The 21,461-nt window shown below is 25.8% G+C and overlaps 3 protein-coding genes across 3 annotated transcripts in view; 1 reads left to right on the top strand and 2 right to left on the bottom strand.

The window, feature by feature from the left end:
- LOC125588968 (40S ribosomal protein S15-2-like) overlaps positions 1–18,171 on the top strand; it is a 69,716-nt gene extending 51,545 nt beyond the window's left edge. Inside the window, exon 4 of the mRNA XM_048760989.1 lies at positions 17,968–18,171. Coding sequence (XP_048616946.1) covers positions 17,968–18,171 — 204 coding nt within the window. The remainder of the gene's footprint in view (positions 1–17,967) is intronic.
- A 336-nt stretch (positions 18,172–18,507) lies between these two features.
- On the bottom strand, positions 18,508–20,865 carry LOC125581663 (pentatricopeptide repeat-containing protein At5g09450, mitochondrial-like). The gene is made up of 3 exons (XM_048747498.1): positions 20,637–20,865; positions 20,274–20,544; positions 18,508–19,601 (listed from the first exon to the last, which is right to left on the bottom strand). The coding sequence occupies exons 1-3, from the start codon at positions 20,669–20,671 to the stop codon at positions 18,699–18,701; spliced, it is 1,209 nt and encodes a 402-aa protein (XP_048603455.1). The 5' UTR covers positions 20,672–20,865; the 3' UTR covers positions 18,508–18,698.
- LOC106396641 (classical arabinogalactan protein 1-like) lies at positions 20,844–21,453 on the bottom strand. Its single transcript, XM_013837093.3, has one exon. The coding sequence runs from the start codon at positions 21,369–21,371 to the stop codon at positions 21,024–21,026; it is 348 nt and encodes a 115-aa protein (XP_013692547.2). The 5' UTR covers positions 21,372–21,453; the 3' UTR covers positions 20,844–21,023.
- Between the last annotated feature and the right edge of the window lie 8 nt (positions 21,454–21,461).

The raw sequence follows: 21,461 nt of genomic DNA, 5'->3' as shown, positions 1-21,461 counted from the left end.
GAATATTTGTGGATAGATGAGTATTCTTTCAGAATTTTTCATCAATATATAGTATTGTTAAATAATTTTTTAAAAGCTGCTATTTTGGAAAGTTTTCATTTTTTGAGAAATACTGTAGATTTGGGTTTGTGATTTAGAAATTAGGATAACAAAAATATTTTTGGATAGATGAGTATTCTTTCAGAATTTTTCATCAATATATAGTATTGTTAAAATAATTTTCTTAAAAGCTGCTATTTTTGGAAAGTTTTCATTTTTTTTTTGAGAAATACTGTAGATTTGGGTTTGTGATTTAGAAATTAGGATAACAAGAATATTTGTGGATAGATGAGTATTCTTTCAGAATTTTTATCAATATATTGTATTTTAAAATAATTTTCTTAAAGCTGCTATTTTTGGAAAGTTTTCATTTTTTGAGAAATACTGTAGATTTGGGTTTGTGATTTAGAAATTAGGATAACAAAAATATTTGTGGATAGATGAGTATTCTTTCAGAATTTTTCATCAATATATAGTATTGTTAAATAATTTCTTAAAAGCTGCTATTTTGGAAAGTTTTCATTTTTTTTGAGAAATACTGTAGATTTGGGTTTGTGATTTAGAAATTAGGATCACAAGAATATTTGTGGATAGATGAGTATTCTTTCAGAATTTTTAATCAATATATTGTATTTAAAATAATTTTCTTAAAAGCTGCTATTTTTGGAAAGTTTTCATTTTTTTGAGAAATACTGTAGATTTGGGTTTGTGATTTAGAAATTAGGATAACAAAATATTTGTGGATAGATGAGTATTCTTTCAGAATTTTCATCAATATATAGTATTTTAAATAATTTCTTAAAAGCTGCTATTTTTGGAAAGTTTTCATTTTTTTGAGAAATACTTTAGATTTGGGTTTGTGATTTAGAAATTAGGATCACAAGAATATTTGTGGATAGATGAGTATTCTTTCAGAATTTTAATCAATATATTGTATTTTAAATAATTTTCTTAAAGCTGCTATTTTTGGAAAGTTTTCATTTTTTGAGAAATACTGTAGATTTGGGTTTGTGATTTAGAAATTAGGATAACAAAAATATTTGTGGATAGATGAGTATTCTTTCAGAATTTTCATCAATATATAGTATTGTTAAATAATTTTCTTAAAAGCTGCTATTTTGGAAAGTTTTCATTTTTTTGAGAAATACTGTAGATTTGGGTTTGTGATTTAGAAATTAGGATAACAAGAATATTTGTGGATAGATGAGTATCTTTCAGAATTTTTCATCAATATATTGTATTTTAAATAATTTTCTTAAAAGCTGCTATTTTTGGAAAGTTTTCATTTTTTTGAGAAATACTGTAGATTTGGGTTTGTGATTTAGAAATTAGGATAACAAAAATATTTGTGGATAGATGAGTATTCTTTCAGAATTTTTCATCAATATATAGTATGTTAAATAATTTCTTAAAAGCTGCTATTTTTGGAAAGTTTTCATTTTTTTGAGAAATACTGTAGATTGGGTTTGTGATTTAGAAATTAGGATAACAAAAATATTGTGGATAGATGAGTATTCTTTCAGAATTTTTCATCAATATATAGTATGTTAAATATTTTCTTAAAAGCTGCTATTTTTGGAAAGTTTTCATTTTTTGAGAAATACTGTAGATTTGGGTTTGTGATTTAGAAATTAGGATCACAAAATATTTGTGGATAGATGAGTATTCTTTCAGAATTTTTCATCAATATATTGTATGTTAAAAATATTTTCTTAAAAGCTGCTATTTTTGGAAAGTTTTCATTTTTTTGAGAAATACTGTAGATTTGGGTTTGTGATTTAGAAATTAGGATAACAAGAATATGTGGATAGATGAGTATTCATTTTTCAGAATTTTTCATCAATATATTGTATTTTAAATAATTTTCTTAAAAGCTGTATTTTGGAAAGTTTTCATTTTTTTTGAGAAATACTGTAGATTTGGGTTTGTGATTTAGAAATTAGGATAAAAAATATTTGTGGATAGATGAGTATTCTTTCAGAATTTTCATCAATATATAGTATTTTAAATAATTTCTTAAAAGCTGCTATTTTGGAAAGTTTTCATTTTTTTGAGAAATACTGTAGATTTGGTTTGTGATTTAGAAATTAGGATCACAAAATATTGTGGATAGATGAGTATTCTTTCAGAATTTTAATCAATATATTGTATTTTTAAAATAATTTTCTTAAAGCTGCTATTTTTGGAAAGTTTTCATTTTTTGAGAAATACTGTAGATTTGGGTTTGTGATTTAATTAGGATAACAAAAATTTGTGGATAGATGAGTATTCTTTCAGAATTTTCATCAATATATAGTATTTTAAATAATTTTCTTAAAAGCTGCTATTTTTGGAAAGTTTTCATTTTTTGAGAAATACTGTAGATTTGGGTTTGTGATTTAGAAATTAGGATAACAAAAATATTTGTGGATAGATGAGTATTCTTTCAGAATTTTTCATCAATATATGTATTGTTAAATAATTTTCTTAAAAGCTGCTATTTTGGAAAGTTTTTCATTTTTTGAGAAATACTGTAGATTTGGGTTGTGATTTAGAAATTAGGATAAAAAAATATTTTGGATAGATGAGTATTCTTTCAGAATTTTTCATCAATATATAGTATTTAAAATAATTTTCTTAAAAGCTGCTATTTTTGGAAAGTTTTCATTTTTTTGAGAAATACTGTAGATTTGGGTTTGTGATTTAGAAATTAGGATAACAAAAATATTTTGTGGATAGATGAGTATTCTTTCAGAATTTTTCATCAATATATTGTATTTTAAATAATTTTCTTAAAAGCTGCTATTTTTGGAAAGTTTTCATTTTTTGAGAAATACTGTAGATTTGGGTTTGTGATTTAGAAATTAGGATCACAAGAATATTTGTGGATAGATGAGTATTCTTTCAGAATTTTTAATCAATATATTGTATTTTAAAATAATTTTCTTAAAGTGCTATTTTTGGAAAGTTTTCATTTTTTTGAGAAATACTGTAGATTTGGGTTTGTGATTTAGAAATTAGGATAACAAAAATATTTGTGGATAGATGAGTATTCTTTCAGAATTTTTCATCAATATATAGTATTGTTAAATAATTTTCTTAAAACTGCTATTTTTGGAAAGTTTTCATTTTTTTTGAGAAATACTGTAGATTTGGGTTTGTGATTTAGAAATTAGGATCACAAAATATTTGTGGATAGATGAGTATTTCAGAATTTTTAATCAATATATTGTATTTTAAAATAATTTTCTTAAAAGCTGCTATTTTGGAAAGTTTTCATTTTTTTTGAGAAATACTGTAGATTTGGGTTTGTGATTTAGAAATTAGGATAACAAAAATATTTGTGGATAGATGAGTATTCTTTCAGAATTTTTCATCAATATATTGTATTTTAAATAATTTTTAAAAGCTGCTATTTTTGGAAAGTTTTCATTTTTTTGAGAAATACTTAGATTTGGGTTTGTGATTTAGAAATTAGGATCACAAGAATATTTGTGGATAGATGAGTATTCTTTCAGAATTTTTCATCAATATATTGTATTTAAAATAATTTTCTTAAAAGCTGCTATTTTGGAAAGTTTTCATTTTTTGAGAAATACTGTAGATTTGGGTTTGTGATTTAGAAATTAGGATAACAAGAATATTTGTGGATAGATGAGTATTCTTTCAGAATTTTTCATCAATATATTGTATTTAAAATAATTTTCTTAAAAGCTGCTATTTTTGGAAAGTTTTCATTTTTTTGAGAAATACTGTAGATTTGGGTTTGTGATTTAGAAATTAGGATAACAAAAATATTTGTGGATAGATGAGTATCTTTCAGAATTTTTCATCAATATATTGTATTTTAAATAATTTTCTTAAAAGCTGCTATTTTGGAAAGTTTTCATTTTTTGAGAAATACTGTAGATTTGGGTTTGTGATTTAGAAATTAGGATAACAAGAATATTTGTGGATAGATGAGTATTCTTTCAGAATTTTTCATCAATATATTGTATTTAAAATAATTTTCTTAAAAGCTGCTATTTTTGGAAAGTTTTCATTTTTTGAGAAATACTGTAGATTTGGGTTTGTGATTTAGAAATTAGGATAACAAGAATATTTGTGGATAGATGAGTATTCTTTCAGAATTTTAATCAATATATTGTATTTTAAAATAATTTTCTTAAAAGCTGCTATTTTTGGAAAGTTTTCATTTTTTTGAGAAATACTGTAGATTTGGGTTTGTGATTTAGAAATTAGGATAAAAAAATATTTGTGGATAGATGAGTATTCTTTCAGAATTTTTCATCAATATATAGTATTGTTAAATAATTTTCTTAAAAGCTGCTATTTTGGAAAGTTTTCATTTTTTGAGAAATACTGTAGATTTGGGTTTGTGATTTAGAAATTAGGATAACAAAAATATTTGTGGATAGATGAGTATTCTTTCAGAATTTTCATCAATATATAGTATTGTTAAATAATTTCTTAAAAGCTGCTATTTTTGGAAAGTTTTCATTTTTTTGAGAAATACTGTAGATTTGGGTTGTGATTTAGAAATTAGGATCACAAGAATATTTGTGGATAGATGAGTATTCTTTCAGAATTTTTCATCAATATATTGTATTTTAAAATAATTTTCTTAAAAGCTGCTATTTTTGGAAAGTTTTCATTTTTTTGAGAAATACTGTAGATTTGGGTTTGTGATTTAGAAATTAGGATCAAAGAATATTTGTGGATAGATGAGTATTCTTTCAGAATTTTCATCAATATATTGTATTTTAAATAATTTTCTTAAAAGCTGCTATTTTTGGAAAGTTTTCATTTTTTTGAGAAATACTGTAGATTTGGGTTTGTGATTTAGAAATTAGGATAACAAAAATATTTGTGGATAGATGAGTATTCTTTCAGAATTTTCATCAATATATTGTATTGTTAAATAATTTCTTAAAAGCTGCTATTTTGGAAAGTTTTCATTTTTTTGAGAAATACTGTAGATTTGGGTTTGTGATTAGAAATTAGGATAACAAAAATATTTGTGGATAGATGAGTATTCTTTCAGAATTTTTCATCAATATATAGTATTGTTAAATAATTTTCTTAAAAGCTGCTATTTTGGAAAGTTTTCATTTTTTGAGAAATACTGTAGATTTGGGTTTGTGATTTAGAAATTAGGATAACAAAAATATTTGGGATAGATGAGTATTCTTTCAGAATTTTTCATCAATATATGTATTGTTAAATAATTTTCTTAAAAGCTGCTATTTTTGGAAATTTCATTTTTTGAGAAATACTGTAGATTTGGGTTTGTGATTTAGAAATTAGGATAACAAAAATATTTGTGGATAGATGAGTATTCTTTCAGAATTTTTCATCAATATATTGTATTTTTAAATAATTTTCTTAAAAGCTGCTATTTTTGGAAAGTTTTCATTTTTTTGAGAAAAATTTGTAGATTTGGGTTGTGATTTAGAAATTAGGATCACAAGAATATTTGTGGATAGATGAGTATTCTTTCAGAATTTTTAATCAATATATTGTATTTAAAATAATTTTCTTAAAAGCTGCTATTTTTGGAAAGTTTTCATTTTTTTGAGAAATACTGTAGATTTGGGTTTGTGATTTAGAAATTAGGATAACAAAAATATTTGTGGATAGATGAGTATTCTTTCAGAATTTTTCATCAATATATAGTATTGTTAAATAATTTTCTTAAAAGCTGCTATTTTTGGAAAGTTTTCATTTTTTGAGAAATACTGTAGATTTGGGTTTGTGATTTAGAAATTAGGATCACAAGAATATTTGTGGATAGATGAGTATTCTTTCAGAATTTTTAATCAATATATTGTATTTTAAAATAATTTTCTTAAAAGCTGCTATTTTTGGAAAGTTTTCATTTTTTTGAGAAATACTGTAGATTTGGGTTTGTGATTTAGAAATTAGGATAACAAAAATATTTGTGGATAGATGAGTATTCTTTCAGAATTTTTCATCAATATATAGTATTTTAAATAATTTTCTTAAAAGCTGCTATTTTTGGAAAGTTTTCATTTTTTTGAGAAATACTGTAGATTTGGGTTTGTGATTTAGAAATTAGGATCACAAGAATATTTGTGGATAGATGAGTATTCTTTCAGAATTTTTCATCAATATATTGTATTTTTAAATAATTTCTTAAAAGCTGCTTTTTGGAAAGTTTTCTTTTTTTTGAGAAATACTGTAGATTTGGGTTTGTGATTTAGAAATTAGGATAACAAAAATATTTGTGGATAGATGAGTATTCTTTCAGAATTTTTCATCAATATATAGTATTGTTAAATAATTTTCTTAAAAGCTGCTATTTTGGAAAGTTTTCATTTTTTTGAGAAATACTGTAGATTTGTTGGTTTGTGATTTAGAAATTAGGATAACAAAATATTTGTGGATAGATGAGTATTCTTTCAGAATTTTTCATCAATATATAGTATTGTTAAATAATTTTCTTAAAAGCTGCTATTTTTGGAAAGTTTTCATTTTTTGAGAAATACTGTAGATTTGGGTTTGTGATTTAGAAATTAGGATCACAAGAATATTTGTGGATAGATGAGTATTCTTTCAGAATTTTTCATCAATATATTGTATTTTAAAATAATTTCTTAAAAGCTGCTATTTTTGGAAAGTTTTCATTTTTTTGAGAAATACTGTAGATTTGGGTTTGTGATTTAGAAATTAGGATAACAAAAATATTTGTGGATAGATGAGTATTCTTTCAGAATTTTCATCAATATATAGTATTGTTAAATAATTTTCTTAAAAGCTGCTATTTTGGAAAGTTTTCATTTTTTTTGAGAAATACTGTAGATTTGGGTTTGTGATTTAGAAATTAGGATCACAAGAATATTTGTGGATAGATGAGTATTCTTTCAGAATTTTTAATCAATATATTGTATTTTAAAATAATTTTCTTAAAAGCTGCTATTTTTGGAAAGTTTTCATTTTTTTTGAGAAATACTGTAGATTTGGGTTTGTGATTTAGAAATTAGGATAACAAGAATATTTGTGGATAGATGAGTATTCTTTCAGAATTTTCATCAATATATGTATTTTAAATAATTTTCTTAAAAACTGCTATTTTTGGAAAGTTTTCATTTTTTTGAGAAATACTGTAGATTTGGGTTTGTGATTTAGAAATTAGGATAACAAAAATATTTGTGGATAGATGAGTATTCTTTCAGAATTTTCATCAATATATAGTATTGTTAAATAATTTTCTTAAAAGCTGCTATTTTGGAAAGTTTCATTTTTTTGAGAAATACTGTAGATTTGGTTTGTGATTTAGAAATTAGGATAACAAAAATATTTGTGGATAGATGAGTATTCTTTCAGAATTTTTAATCATATATAGTTGTTAAATAATTTTCTTAAAAGCTGCTATTTTTGGAAAGTTTTCATTTTTTTGAGAAATACTGTAGATTTGGGTTTGTGATTTAGAAATTAGGATAACAAGAATATTTGTGGATAGATGAGTATTCTTTCAGAATTTTTCATCAATATATTGTATTTAAAATAATTTTCTTAAAAGCTGCTATTTTTGGAAAGTTTTCATTTTTTTGAGAAATACTGTAGATTTGGGTTTGTGATTTAGAAATTAGGATCACAAGAATATTTGTGGATAGATGAGTATTCTTTCAGAATTTTTAATCAATATATTGTATGTTAAAATAATTTTCTTAAAGCTGCTATTTTGGAAAGTTTTCATTTTTTGAGAAATACTGTAGATTTGGGTTTGTGATTTAGAAATTAGGATAACAAAAATATTTGTGGATAGATGAGTATTCTTTCAGAATTTTTCATCATATATAGTATTGTTAAATAATTTTCTTAAAAGCTGCTATTTTTGGAAAGTTTTCATTTTTTTGAGAAATACTGTAGATTTGGGTTTGTGATTTAGAAATTAGGATAACAAAAATATTTGTGGATAGATGAGTATTCTTTCAGAATTTTTCATCAATATATAGTATTGTTAAATAATTTTCTTAAAAGCTGCTATTTTGGAAAGTTTTCATTTTTTGAGAAATACTGTAGATTTGGGTTTGTGATTTAGAAATTAGGATAACAAGAATATTGTGGATAGATGAGTATTCTTTCAGAATTTTTCATCAATATATTGTATTTTAAAATAATTTTCTTAAAAGCTATTTTTGGAAAGTTTTCATTTTTTTGAGAAATACTGTAGATTTGGGTTTGTGATTTAGAAATTAGGATAACAAAATATTTGTGGATAGATGAGTATTCTTTCAGAATTTTTCATCAATATTAGTATTGTTAAATAATTTTCTTAAAAGCTGCTATTTTTGGAAAGTTTTCATTTTTTTGAGAAATACTGTAGATTTGGGTTTGTGATTTAGAAATTAGGATCACAAGAATATTTGTGGATAGATGAGTATTCTTTCAGAATTTTTATCAATATATTGTATTTTAAAATAATTTTTAAAAGCTGCTATTTTTGGAAAGTTTTCATTTTTTTGAGAAATACTGTAGATTTGGGTTTGTGATTTAGAAATTAGGATAACAAAAATATTTTGGATAGATGAGTATTCTTTCAGAATTTTCATCAATATATAGTATTGTTAAATAATTTTTAAAAATGCTATTTTGGAAAGTTTTCATTTTTTGAGAAATACTGTAGATTGGGTTTGTGATTTAGAAATTAGGATCAAAAAATATTTTGGATAGATGAGTATTCTTTCAGAATTTTTCATCAATATATTGTATTTTAAATAATTTTCTTAAAAGCTGCTATTTTTGGAAAGTTTTCATTTTTTTTGAGAAATACTGTAGATTTGGGTTTGTGATTTAGAAATTAGGATCACAAGAATATTTGTGGATAGATGAGTATTCTTTCAGAATTTTCATCAATATATAGTATTGTTAAATAATTTTCTTAAAAGCTGCTTTGTTTTGGAAAGTTTTCATTTTTTTGAGAAATACTGTAGATTTGGGTTTGTGATTTAGAAATTAGGATAACAAAAATATTTGTGGATAGATGAGTATTCTTTCAGAATTTTTAATCAATATATTGTATTTTAAATAATTTTCTTAAAGCTGCTATTTTTGGAAAGTTTTCATTTTTTTGAGAAATACTGTAGATTTGGGTTTGTGATTTAGAAATTAGGATAACAAAAATATTTGTGGATAGATGAGTATTCTTTCAGAATTTTTCATCAATATATTGTATTGTTAAATAATTTTCTTAAAAGCTGCTATTTTTGGAAAGTTTTCATTTTTTTGAGAAATACTGTAGATTTGGGTTTGTGATTTAGAAATTAGGATAACAAAAATATTTGTGGATAGATGAGTATTCTTTCAGAATTTTTCATCAATATATAGTATTGTTAAATAATTTTCTTAAAAGCTGCTATTTTTGGAAAGTTTTTTTTTTTTGAGAATACTGTAGATTTGGGTTTGTGATTTAGAAATTAGGATAAAAAAAATTTGTGGATAGATGAGTATTCTTTCAGAATTTTTCATCAATATATTGTATTTTAAATAATTTTCTTAAAAGCTGCTATTTTGGAAAGTTTTCATTTTTTGAGAAATACTGTAGATTTGGGTTTGTGATTTAGAAATTAGGATCACAAGAATATTTGTGGATAGATGAGTATTCTTTCAGAATTTTTAATCAATATATGTATTTTAAAATAATTTTCTTAAAAGCTGCTATTTTTGGAAAGTTTTCATTTTTTTGAGAAATACTGTAGATTTGGGTTTGTGATTTAGAAATTAGGATAACAAAAATATTTGTGGATAGATGAGTATTCTTTCAGAATTTTTCATCAATATATAGTATTGTTAAATAATTTTCTTAAAAGCTGCTATTTTTGGAAAGTTTTCATTTTTTTGAGAAATACTGTAGATTTGGGTTTGTGATTTAGAAATTAGGATCACAAGAATATTTGGGATAGATGAGTATTCTTTCAGAATTTTAATCAATATAGTATTTTAAATAATTTTCTTAAAGCTGCTATTTTTGGAAAGTTTTCATTTTTTGAGAAATACTGTAGATTTGGGTTTGTGATTTAGAAATTAGGATAACAATATTTTGGATAGATGAGTATTCTTTCAGAATTTTTCATCAATATATAGTATTGTTAAATAATTTTCTTAAAAGCTGCTATTTTGGAAAGTTTTCATTTTTTTGAGAAATACTTGTAGATTTGGGTTTGTGATTTAGAAATTAGGATCACAAAAATATTTGTGGATAGATGAGTATTCTTTCAGAATTTTTATCAATATATTGTATGTTAAATAATTTTCTTAAAAGCTGCTATTTTTGGAAAGTTTTCATTTTTTGAGAAATACTGTAGATTTGGGTTTGTGATTTAGAAATTAGGATAACAAAAATATTTGTGGATAGATGAGTATTCTTTCAGAATTTTTCATCAATATATAGTATTTTTAAATAATTTCTTAAAAGCTGCTATTTTAAAGTTTTCATTTTTTTGAGAAATACTGTAGATTTGGGTTTGTGATTTAGAAATTAGGATAACAAAAATATTTGTGGATAGATGAGTATTCTTTCAGAATTTTTCATCAATATATAGTATTTTAAATAATTTTCTTAAAACTGCTATTTTGGAAAGTTTTCATTTTTTGAGAAATACTGTAGATTTGGGTTTGTGATTTAGAAATTAGGATAACAAAAATATTTTGGATAGATGAGTATTCTTTCAGAATTTTTCATCAATATATAGTATTGTTAAATAATTTTCTTAAAAGCTGCTATTTTTGGAAAGTTTTCATTTTTTTGAGAAATACTGTAGATTTGGGTTTGTGATTTAGAAATTAGGATCACAAGAATATTTGTGGATAGATGAGTATTCTTTCAGAATTTTCATCAATATATTGTATTTTAAAATAATTTTCTAAAAAGCTGCTATTTTTGGAAAGTTTTCATTTTTTTGAGAAATACTGTAGATTTGGGTTTGTGATTTAGAAATTAGGATAACAAAAATATTTGTGGATAGATGAGTATTCTTTCAGAATTTTTCATCAATATATAGTATGTTAAATAATTTCTCTTAAAGCTGCTATTTTTGGAAAGTTTTCATTTTTTTGAGAAATACTGTAGATTTGGTTTGTGATTTAGAAATTAGGATAACAAAAATATTTGTGGATAGATGAGTATTCTTTCAGAATTTTTCATCAATATATTATTTTAAAATAATTTTCTTAAAAACTGCTATTTTTGGAAAGTTTTCATTTTTTTGAGAAATACTGTAGATTTGGGTTTGTGATTTAGAAATTAATAACAAAAATTTTGGATAGATGAGTATTCTTTCAGAATTTTTCATCAATATATAGTATTATTAATAAATAATTTCTTAAAAGCTGCTATTTTTGGAAAGTTTTCATTTTTTTTGAGAAATACTGTAGATTTGGGTTTGTGATTTAGAAATTAGGATCACAAATATTTGTGGATAGATGAGTATTCTTTCAGAATTTTCATCAATATATTGTATTTTAAAATAATTTTCTTAAAAGCTGCTATTTTTGGAAAGTTTTCTTTTTTGAGAAATACTGTAGATTTGGGTTTGTGATTTAGAAATTAGGATAACAAAAATATTTGTGGATAGATGAGTATTCTTTCAGAATTTTTCATCAATATATATATTGTTAAATAATTTTTAAAAGCTGCTATTTTTGGAAAGTTTTCATTTTTTTGAGAAATACTGTAGATTTGGGTTTGTGTAGAAATTAGGATCACAAGAATATTTGTGGATAGATGAGTATTCTTTCAGAATTTTTAATCAATATATTGTATTTTAAATAATTTTCTTAAAAGCTGCTATTTTTGGAAAGTTTTCATTTTTTTGAGAAATACTGTAGATTTGGGTTTGTGATTTAGAATTAGGATAACAAAATATTTTGGATAGATGAGTATTCTTTCAGAATTTTTCATCAATATATATGTATGTTAAATAATTTTCTTAAAAGCTGCTATTTTTGGAAAGTTTTCATTTTTTGAGAAATACTGTAGATTGGGTTTGTGATTTAGAAATTAGGATAAAAAAATATTTGTGGATAGATGAGTATTCTTTCAGAATTTTTCATCAATATATAGTATTGTTAAATAATTTTCTTAAAAGCTGCTATTTTTGGAAAGTTTTCATTTTTTTGAGAAATACTGTAGATTTGGGTTTGTGATTTAGAAATTAGGATCACAAAAATATTTGTGGATAGATGAGTATTCTTTCAGAATTTTTCATCAATATATAGTATTTTAAATAATTTTCTTAAAAGCTGCTATTTTTGGAAAGTTTTCATTTTTTTGAGAAATACTGTAGATTTGGGTTTGTGATTTAGAAATTAGGATAACAAAATATTGTGGATAGATGATGAGTATTCTTTCAGAATTTTTCATCAATATATTGTATTTTAAAATAATTTTCTTAAAAGCTGCTATTTTTGGAAAGTTTTCATTTTTTTGAGAAATACTGTAGATTTGGGTTTGTGATTTAGAAATTAGGATACAAAGAATATTTGGGATAGATGAGTATTTTTCAGAATTTTAATCAATATATTGTATTTTAAATAATTTTCTTAAAAGCTGCTATTTTTGGAAAGTTTTCATTTTTTTGAGAAATACTGTAGATTTGGGTTGTGTTTGATTTAGAAATTAGGATAACAAAAAATTGTGGATAGATGAGTATTCTTTCAGAATTTTTCATCAATATATGTATTGAAATAATTTTCTTAAAAGCTGCTATTTTGGAAAGTTTTCATTTTTTTGAGAAATACTGTAGATTGGGTTTGTGATTTAGAAATTAGGATAAAAAAAATATTTGTGGATAGATGAGTATTCTTTCAGAATTTTTCATCAATATATGTATGTTAAATAATTTCTTAAAAGCTGCTATTTTGGAAAGTTTTCATTTTTTGAGAAATATTAGATTTGGGTTTGTGATTTAGAAATTAGGATCACAAAATATTTTTGGATAGATGAGTATTCTTTCAGAATTTTTCATCAATATATAGTATTGTTAAATAATTTTCTTAAAAACTGCTATTTTTGGAAAGTTTTCATTTTTTTGAGAAATACTGTAGATTTGGGTTTGTGATTTAGAAATTAGGATAAAAAAATATTTGTGGATAGATGAGTATTCTTTCAGAATTTTTCATCAATATATAGTATTGTTAAATAATTTTCTTAAAAGCTGCTATTTTTGGAAAGTTTTCATTTTTTGAGAAATATGTAGATTTGGATTTGTGTTTGATTTAGAAATTAGGATCACAAGAATATTTGTGGATAGATGAGTATTCTTTCAGAATTTTAATCAATATATTGTATTTAAAATAATTTTCTTAAAAGCTGCTATTTTGGAAAGTTTTCATTTTTTGAGAAATACTGTAGATTTGGGTTTGTGATTTAGAAATTAGGATAACAAAAATATTTGTGGATAGATGAGTATTCTTTCAGAATTTTTCATCAAATATAGTATTGTTAAATAATTTTCTTAAAAGCTGCTATTTTGGAAAGTTTTCATTTTTTGAGAAATACTGTAGATTTGGGTTTGTGATTTAGAAATTAGGATAACAAAAATATTTGTGGATAGATGAGTATTCTTTCAGAATTTTCATCAATATATAGTATTGTTAAAATAATTTTCTTAAAAGCTGCTATTTTTGGAAAGTTTTCATTTTTTTGAGAAATACGTAGATTGGGTTGTGATTTAGAAATTAGGATCACAAGAATATTTGTGGATAGATGAGTATTCTTTCAGAATTTTTATCAATATATTGTATTTTAAAATAATTTCTTAAAAGCTGCTATTTTTGGAAAGTTTTCATTTTTGAGAAATACTGTAGATTTGGGTTTGTGATTTAGAAATTAGGATAACAAAATATTTTGGATAGATGAGTATTCTTTCAGAATTTTTCATCAATATATAGTATTGTTAAATAATTTTCTTAAAAACTGCTATTTTTGGAAAGTTTTCATTTTTTTGAGAAATACTGTAGATTTGGGTTTGTGATTTTAGAAATTAGGATAACAAGAATATTTTTGGATAGATGAGTATTCTTTCAGAATTTTCATCAATATATTGTATTTTTAAATAATTTTCTTAAAACTGCTATTTTTGGAAAGTTTTCATTTTTTGAGAAATTTATAGATTGGGTTTGTGATTTAGAAATTAGGATAATAACAATATTTGTATTATGGATAGATGAGTATTCTTTCAGAATTTTTCATCAATAATTGTATTTTAAATAATTTTCTTAAAAACTGCTATTTTTGGAAAGTTTTCATTTTTTTGAGAAATACTGTAGATTTGGGGTTGTGATTTAGAAATTAGGAATAACAAGAATATTTGTGGATAGATGAGTATTCTTCAGAATTTTTCATCATATATATGTATTTTAAATAATTTTAATAAAAACTATTATTTTTGGAAAGTTTTTTTTTTGAGAAATACTGTAGATTTGGGGTTTGTGATTTAAAATTAGGATAACAAGAATATTTGTGGATAGATGAGTATTCTTTCAGAATTTTTCATCAATATATAGTATGTTAAATAATTTTCTTAAAAAATGCTATTTTTGGAAAGTTTTCATTTTTTTGAGAAATACTTAGATTTGGGTTTGTGATTTAGAAATTAGGATAACAATAATATTTGTGGATAGATGAGTATTCTTTCAGAATTTTTAATCAATATATTGTATTTTTAATAATTTCTTAAAAGCTGCTATTTTTGAAAGTTTTCATTTTTTGAGAAATACTGTAGATTTGGGTTTGTGATTTAGAAATTAGGATAACAAGAATATTTGTGGATAGATGAGTATTCTTTCAGAATTTTTCATCAATATATAGTATTGTTAAATAATTTTCTTAAAAGCTGCTATTTTGGAAAGTTTTCATTTTTTTGAGAAATACTGTAGATTTTGGGTTTGTGATTTAGAAATTAGGATAACAAGAATATTTGGATAGATGAGTATCCTTTCAGAATTTTTCATCAATATATAGTATTGTTAAATAATTTTCTTAAAGCTGCTATTTTTGGAAAGTTTTTATTTTTTTTTTAGAAATACTGTAGATTTGGGTTTGTGATTTAGAAAATAGGATAACAAGAATATTTGTGGATAGATGAGTATTATTTCAGAATTTTTAATCAATATATTATATCTTTAATAATTTTCTTAAAAGCTGCTATTTTTGGAAAGTTTTCATTTTTTTGAGAACTTTTATAGATTTGGGTTTGTGATTTTGAAATTTGGATAACAGTAATATTTGTGGATATATGAGTATTATTTCAGAATTTTTAATCAATATATTGTATATCTAATAATTTTCTTAAAAGATGTTATTTTTGGAAAGTTTTCATTTTCTTGAGAACTTTTATAGATTTGGGTTTGTGATTTTGAAATTTGGATAACAAGAATATTAGTGGATAGATGAGTATTTTTTCAGACTTTTCATCAATAGGTTTTATTTTTAAATAATTTTCATAAAAACTGCCATTTTTGGAAAGTTTTCATTTTTTTGAGAAATACTGAAGATTTGGGTTTGTGATTTAGAAATTAGGATAACAAGAATATTTGTGGATAGCTGAGTATTCTTTCAGAATTTTTAATCAATATTTTGTATTTTTTAATAATTTTCTTTAAAACTGCTATTTTTGGAAAGTTTTCATTCTTTTGAGAAATATTGTAGATATGGGTTTGTGATTTAGATATTAGGATAACAAGAATATTTGTGAATAGATGAGTATTCTTTTAGAATTTATCATTAATATATTGTAGTTTTAAATAATTTTTTTAAAAGCTGCTATTTTTGGAAACTTTTCATTTTTTTGAGAAATACTGTAGATTTGGGTTTGTGATTCAGAAATTAGTATAAAAAGAATATTTGTGGATAGATGAGTGCTCTTTAAGAATTTTTCATCAATATGTTGTATTTTTAAATAATTTTCTTAAAAGCCTCTATTTTGGATTTTTTTTTATTTTTTAGAGAAATTTTATTGATTTGAGTTTGTGATTTAGAAATTAGGATAACAAGAATATTTGTAAATAGATGAGTATTCTTTCAGAGTTTTTCAGGAATAAGTAGTATTTTTAAATAATTTTCTTAAAAAGGGTTATTTTTGGAAGTTTTTCATTTTTTTGAGAAATTATGTAGATTTGGGTTTTTGAATTAGAAAATTGGATAACAATAATATTTGTGGATAGATGAGTATTTTTTCAGAGATTTTCATGAATAAGTTGTATTTTTAAATAATTTTCCTAAAACCTGCTATTTTTGGAAAGTTTTCATTTTTTGAGAAATTTTATAGCTTTGAGTTTCTGATTTAGAAATTAGATTAACAATAATAATAGTGGATAGATGAGTATTCTTTCAGAGTTTTTCATCTAGGTTGTAATTTTAAATAATTTTCATAAAAACTGCTATTTTTGGAAAGTTTTCTTTTTTTTTGAGAAATATTGTAGATTTGTCTTTGTGATTTAGAAATTTGGATAACAATAATATTGTGGATAGATGAGTATTCTTTCAGAATTTTTCATCAATATATTGTATTTTAAAATAATTTTCGTAAAGGCTGCTATTTTTGGGAAGTTTTCATTTTTTTTTTTGAAATACTGTAGATTTGGGTTTGTGATTTATAAATTAGGATAACAAGAATATTTTTGGATAGATGAGTGCTCTTTAAGAATTTTTCATCAATATATTATTTTTGAATAATTTCATAAAAATTGCTATTTTTGGAAATTTTTCATTTTTTGAGAAATTTTATAGATTTGATTTTGTGATTTAGAAATTAAGATAACAAGAATATTAGTGGATAGATGAGTATTCTTTCAGAGTTTTTCATCAATAGGTTGTATTTTTAAATAATTTTCATAAAAACTTCTATTTTTGGAAAGTTTTCATTTTTGAGAAATACTGTAGATTTGGGTTTGTGATTTAGAATTAGAATAACAAGAATATTATTGGATAGATGAGTATTCTTTTAGAGTTTTTCATCAACAGGTTGTATTTTTAAATAATTTTAATAAAAACTATTATTTTTGGAAAGTTTTTATTTTTTTGAGAAATACTGTAGATTTGGGTTTATGATATAGAAATAAGGATAACATGATTATTTGTGGATAGATGAGTATTCTTTCAGAATTTTTATCAATATATTGTATTTTTAAATAATTTCTTAAAAACTGCTATTTTTGGAAAATTTTCATTTTGCTTAGAAATATTGTAGATTTGGTTTGTGATTTAGAAATTTGGATAACAAGAATATTTATGGATAGATGAGTATTCATTAAGAATTTTCATTTTGTATTTTTAAATAATTTTCTTTAAAGCTGCTACTTTGGAAAGCTTTCATTTTTTTACAGAAATATTGTAGATTTGGGTATGTGATTTATAAATTAGGATAACAAGAATATTTGTGGATAGATGAGTATTCTTTAAGAGTTTAAGTTGTATTTTTAAATAATTTTTTAAAAACTGCTATTTTTGAAAAGTTTTCATTTTCTTAAAAATATTATAGATTTCGGTTTTGATTTAAAAACTAGGATAACAAGAATATAGAGGATAGATGAGTATTTTTTAGTTTTTCATCTATAGGTTGTATTTTAAAATAATTTTCATAAAAACTGATATTTTTAGAAATTTTTCATTTTTTTGAGAATTACCGTAGATTTGGTTTTGTGTTTTAGAAATTAGGATAACTTTTTCACAAAATAAAAAACTTTCTTAAGCCTTGTGCATTTAACTAAAATTACCTACATAATGAAACAGGTGGAATGTGAATTTTGGTTTCTTTCTGTTTATTCGGTCCATTAATTTGGACTAAGGTATAATCGAATTATAAATGACATATTACTAAATGTTTTGTTTGAAATAGTTGGTGTCCACTGTCCACAGTTCATACCTTAGTTTTAAAAAGGCTTAAGAAACTTTGTGCTAGTTCTTTGATCACATGGTTTAACAAGAGATCAATGTTTTTACCTAAAAACAGAAAAAGGAATGCACCAGCTGGTGAGAAGCCAGAAGTAATGAGAACACATCTAAGGAACATGGTGATTATGCCTGAAATTATTGGAAGCATCATCGGTGTGTACAACGGAGAAACGTTTAACCAGATCGAGATTAAACCGGAGATGATGGGACACTACCTTGCGGAGTTCTCAATCTAGATTAAACCGGAGATGATGGGATACTACCTTGCGGAGTTCTCAATTTCTTACAAACCGGTTAAGCACGGTAGGCCTGGTCAGGGTGCTACACCCTCCTCTAGGTTTATTCCTCTCAAGTGAAGCCATTACAAGACTCCATGCTATTTTCTACCTTATCTTTTATTTTATTTTACACATCTAATTCTATCTTCTTTAGTTGACTCTATTGTCTTACAAAAATTCGAATTATTTTCTTTTTTTAATTAACACCATGGGGTTTAAACTCGAGTTAAAGTATGAAATTTACTTGATTTTACACATGTTTATGTATCAGCCATGATATCTCATAAACTCAAGGAGTTGTAATAGTGGAACCTTTCTTTAGGTCAAAAGCAACATCGTGCCGTGAGAAAGACGTAAGTCTCACAAAAAAATGCCAAAGCAAAAAGTATATAATAAAAAAACACAAAATCACAGTGAAGAGAGACACTTCTACTTTTATTAATGAGCTTGACTTGGTTCTAGTTATAACTCAAGAGACCCCAATCTTATGATATCTCGTCTTCCAAGCTACATTTCTTCTCCACCAAAAGCAACTGAAACTCACTAGCTTTTTCCTCTAACCCAACATCTCTAAAAGCATTCAAAATCCTCAAACAAGCAGAACCATCAAACTCCGTCGTTTTAGACTCCTTCCACTGATCCACAACCTCCCCAGCTTCTCTCAAACAACCAAGCATCAGATAAGACGAAACAACACATATGTAGCTTCTGCTGCTCAGCTTCTGGTTAGTGTTCCTCAGAGACTTCCAAATCTGATCTACCATACCCTTGTTTCCTAACCCAGTGTGCAGAATCATAAGAAAGTCATACGTGACCCACTCTCTTTGCGAAATAGACTTCTCAGACTCAACAGGCGAGCTAGACTCTGCGTTCGTTAACCGACTACTGTCTATGTAGACACTAGTAAGATTGATATACCGAAACCAACCCTCGTTCGAACCGCCCTCACGCCTCATCTCCTCAAGAATCCTTCTCAGCTCATCAATATCAAACCTCGCAGCACATGAACTCAGCCAGAGATTGTAAGTAAAAATGTCAGGGGAAACGTTTCTGCCCTTCATCACTTCGATAACATCCCTTACTTTCTCAACTTCCCCTACCGACATGTACAGAGTCATCATCTCGTTGTACGTGATGGCACCGAAGGTGAGACTATCGCTCTCGATGATTCTCTTGAACAGGGCCTCGGCTCGTTCGGTTTGCTTGGAAGCAGCGTAAGCGTGGAGGAGAGAGGTATAGGTTTCAGGTGTCTTTGAAGGTGGTTGCAAGCCTTCGAAGTAGCGCTCAGCTGCATCGATTCCGAAGACTTTTGAGATAAGATCTATACGCGATGCGTAGTCAGCATCAGAGATGTTAGTTTCTTCATGTTGAACCAAATACTCTGTAACCTGTAATAAGACTTGAAATAAGCTCCTAGAAGTACGCAGAGCAATACGATTATGTGCATACATAAACGGACTTAACAAGTATAAAGTTGAAAACTTTGTCTGAAAATTCAAGAACCCATCAGAAGAAAACAGACATAACAAGTACCTAGAGAGTGTGTTTGTGCATAAAGAGACAAAACAAGAATAAAGTTGAAAACTTTGTTTGAAAAATTGTGCATACATAAACGGACTTAACAAGTATAAAGTTGAAAGCTTTGTCTGGAAATTCAAGAACCCATCAGAAGAAAACAGACATAACAAGTACCTAGAGAGTGTGTTTGTGCATAAAGAGACAAAACAAGAATAAAGTTGAAAACTTTGTCTGAAAAATTGTGCATACATAAACGGACATAACAAGTGTAAAGTTGAAAACTTTGTCTGGAAATTCAAGAAACCCATCGGAAGAAAACAGACATAACACGGTGGTAGGGACTATTTACAATGCTTGGGTTCCTGGCAAAGAGGTGAAAACACAAAAAAGAAAACAGACATAACAAGTACCTAGAGAGTGTGTTTGTGCATAAAGAGACAAAACAAGTATAAAGTTGAAAACTTTGTCTGAAATATTTTAAGCTTTGTGAGCTTTATCCTCAAGTCCGATGCTTACGTATGATGAAATGATAGAAACTTTACCTCTAGAGCGTGTTTGTAACGGCGAGTTCTTCTGAGCTCCTTGGAGATCTCTCGAAGTTCGTTGACTGTAATCTGATTCCCTTCGCCAACCCATTTCTCGAGAACGGTCGTCGCGCTCCGCTTCGGTAGTCTCAATCTGAAAATCCTGCTCCTCAGATCGTCTTTCTCCTCAGAATCCTCGACGATTGAGCCTCCGATTGCCGCGTCAGCACTGTACGGGTTGGCAAAAGATTCGACGTTTCGAATGGGATTGGTTCCGACAGTCAATCGACTAGATTTAAAAAAAAAAGACAGAACCGTAAGAAGAATCTTGTCGGAGAAACAAAAACAGAATCAGTAAGAAAATAAACGACAGAAACTCACCCGCTAATGGTACGGAAGATCGAGCGAGTTGCCATTGATTGATTCTCTCAGTTCGTTGCGAGTCTTGTGACCAAAAGATCTAAAACGATCGATCACTTACTAATGTTTCAAATGGTGGATAATGGGCCTATAAATATCGGCCCATTAGCTCTTGCGTGTTTTCTCGTTGCAATATTTGACTTATTTTGGGTATGGGCCGTATGGCAATAGTTTTAAAATAAATAAATCAAGCTAAGACTCTGAACATATCAACATTCAGTACAAATCCTGGTGAGGCAAATTAAAAGAGAAGCTGAAAAACAAAACAACAATAAAAATAAAAGAATCATCTTCCTACATAATAGTTTTCTGAAAATATGACATAAATAAATGAGGCTCCATTAGAGATTAGAAAGCCAAAACGGCAGCGTATAGAATAACGGTGATGGATCCAGCGAAAACAGTGTATTGGTTGGAAACGGCGCTGCTCTGCTGTGATGGAGCAGGAGCTTCTGATGGCGAGTCTGATATGGAAGACGGAGTCACTGCTGCGGAATCGATGGAAGGAGAATCCGCTTGAGGTAGTGATGGAGGAGACGCGACGGAGGATTCTGGTGTCGGTGTTTTAGACGGAGAAGGAGAGATAACTCGCCTTCCTCCGCCTATGAACGGAGCTGGAGAAGGAGACTGAGCCATCGCTGAAGCGATCAGTAGACAGGTGAGAATCAGAAACCCAAGGACTTTCGAGATGGACATTTCAAAGTGGGTGTTTTGATTGTAAGAGAGAGGAAATAGTATGGTGGCTATGGAGTATTTGCTCTGTTGGTGATTAAGACTAATTGTGTT

Source organism: Brassica napus, chromosome A2 (assembly GCF_020379485.1).
Source record: "Brassica napus cultivar Da-Ae chromosome A2, Da-Ae, whole genome shotgun sequence".
Lineage (NCBI taxonomy): Eukaryota > Viridiplantae > Streptophyta > Magnoliopsida > Brassicales > Brassicaceae > Brassica > Brassica napus.
Note: the sequence above shows the minus strand (reverse complement) of the source record. Positions and strands in the feature narration are given on the sequence as shown.

Bases quoted from the DNA above. Each gene is read 5' to 3' on its own strand.
- LOC106396641 (XM_013837093.3), bottom strand. From the start codon at position 21,371: ATGTCCATCTCGAAAGTCCTTGGGTTTCTGATTCTCACCTGTCTACTG.
- LOC125581663 (XM_048747498.1), bottom strand. From the start codon at position 20,671: ATGGCAACTCGCTCGATCTTCCGTACCATTAGCGG. The intron at 20,545-20,636 runs GTGAGTTTCTGT...TTTTAAATCTAG, and splicing joins ATCTTCCGTACCATTAGCGG to TCGATTGACTGTCGGAACCA. The intron at 19,602-20,273 runs GTAAAGTTTCTA...GTCTTATTACAG, and splicing joins GTTACAAACACGCTCTAGAG to GTTACAGAGTATTTGGTTCA.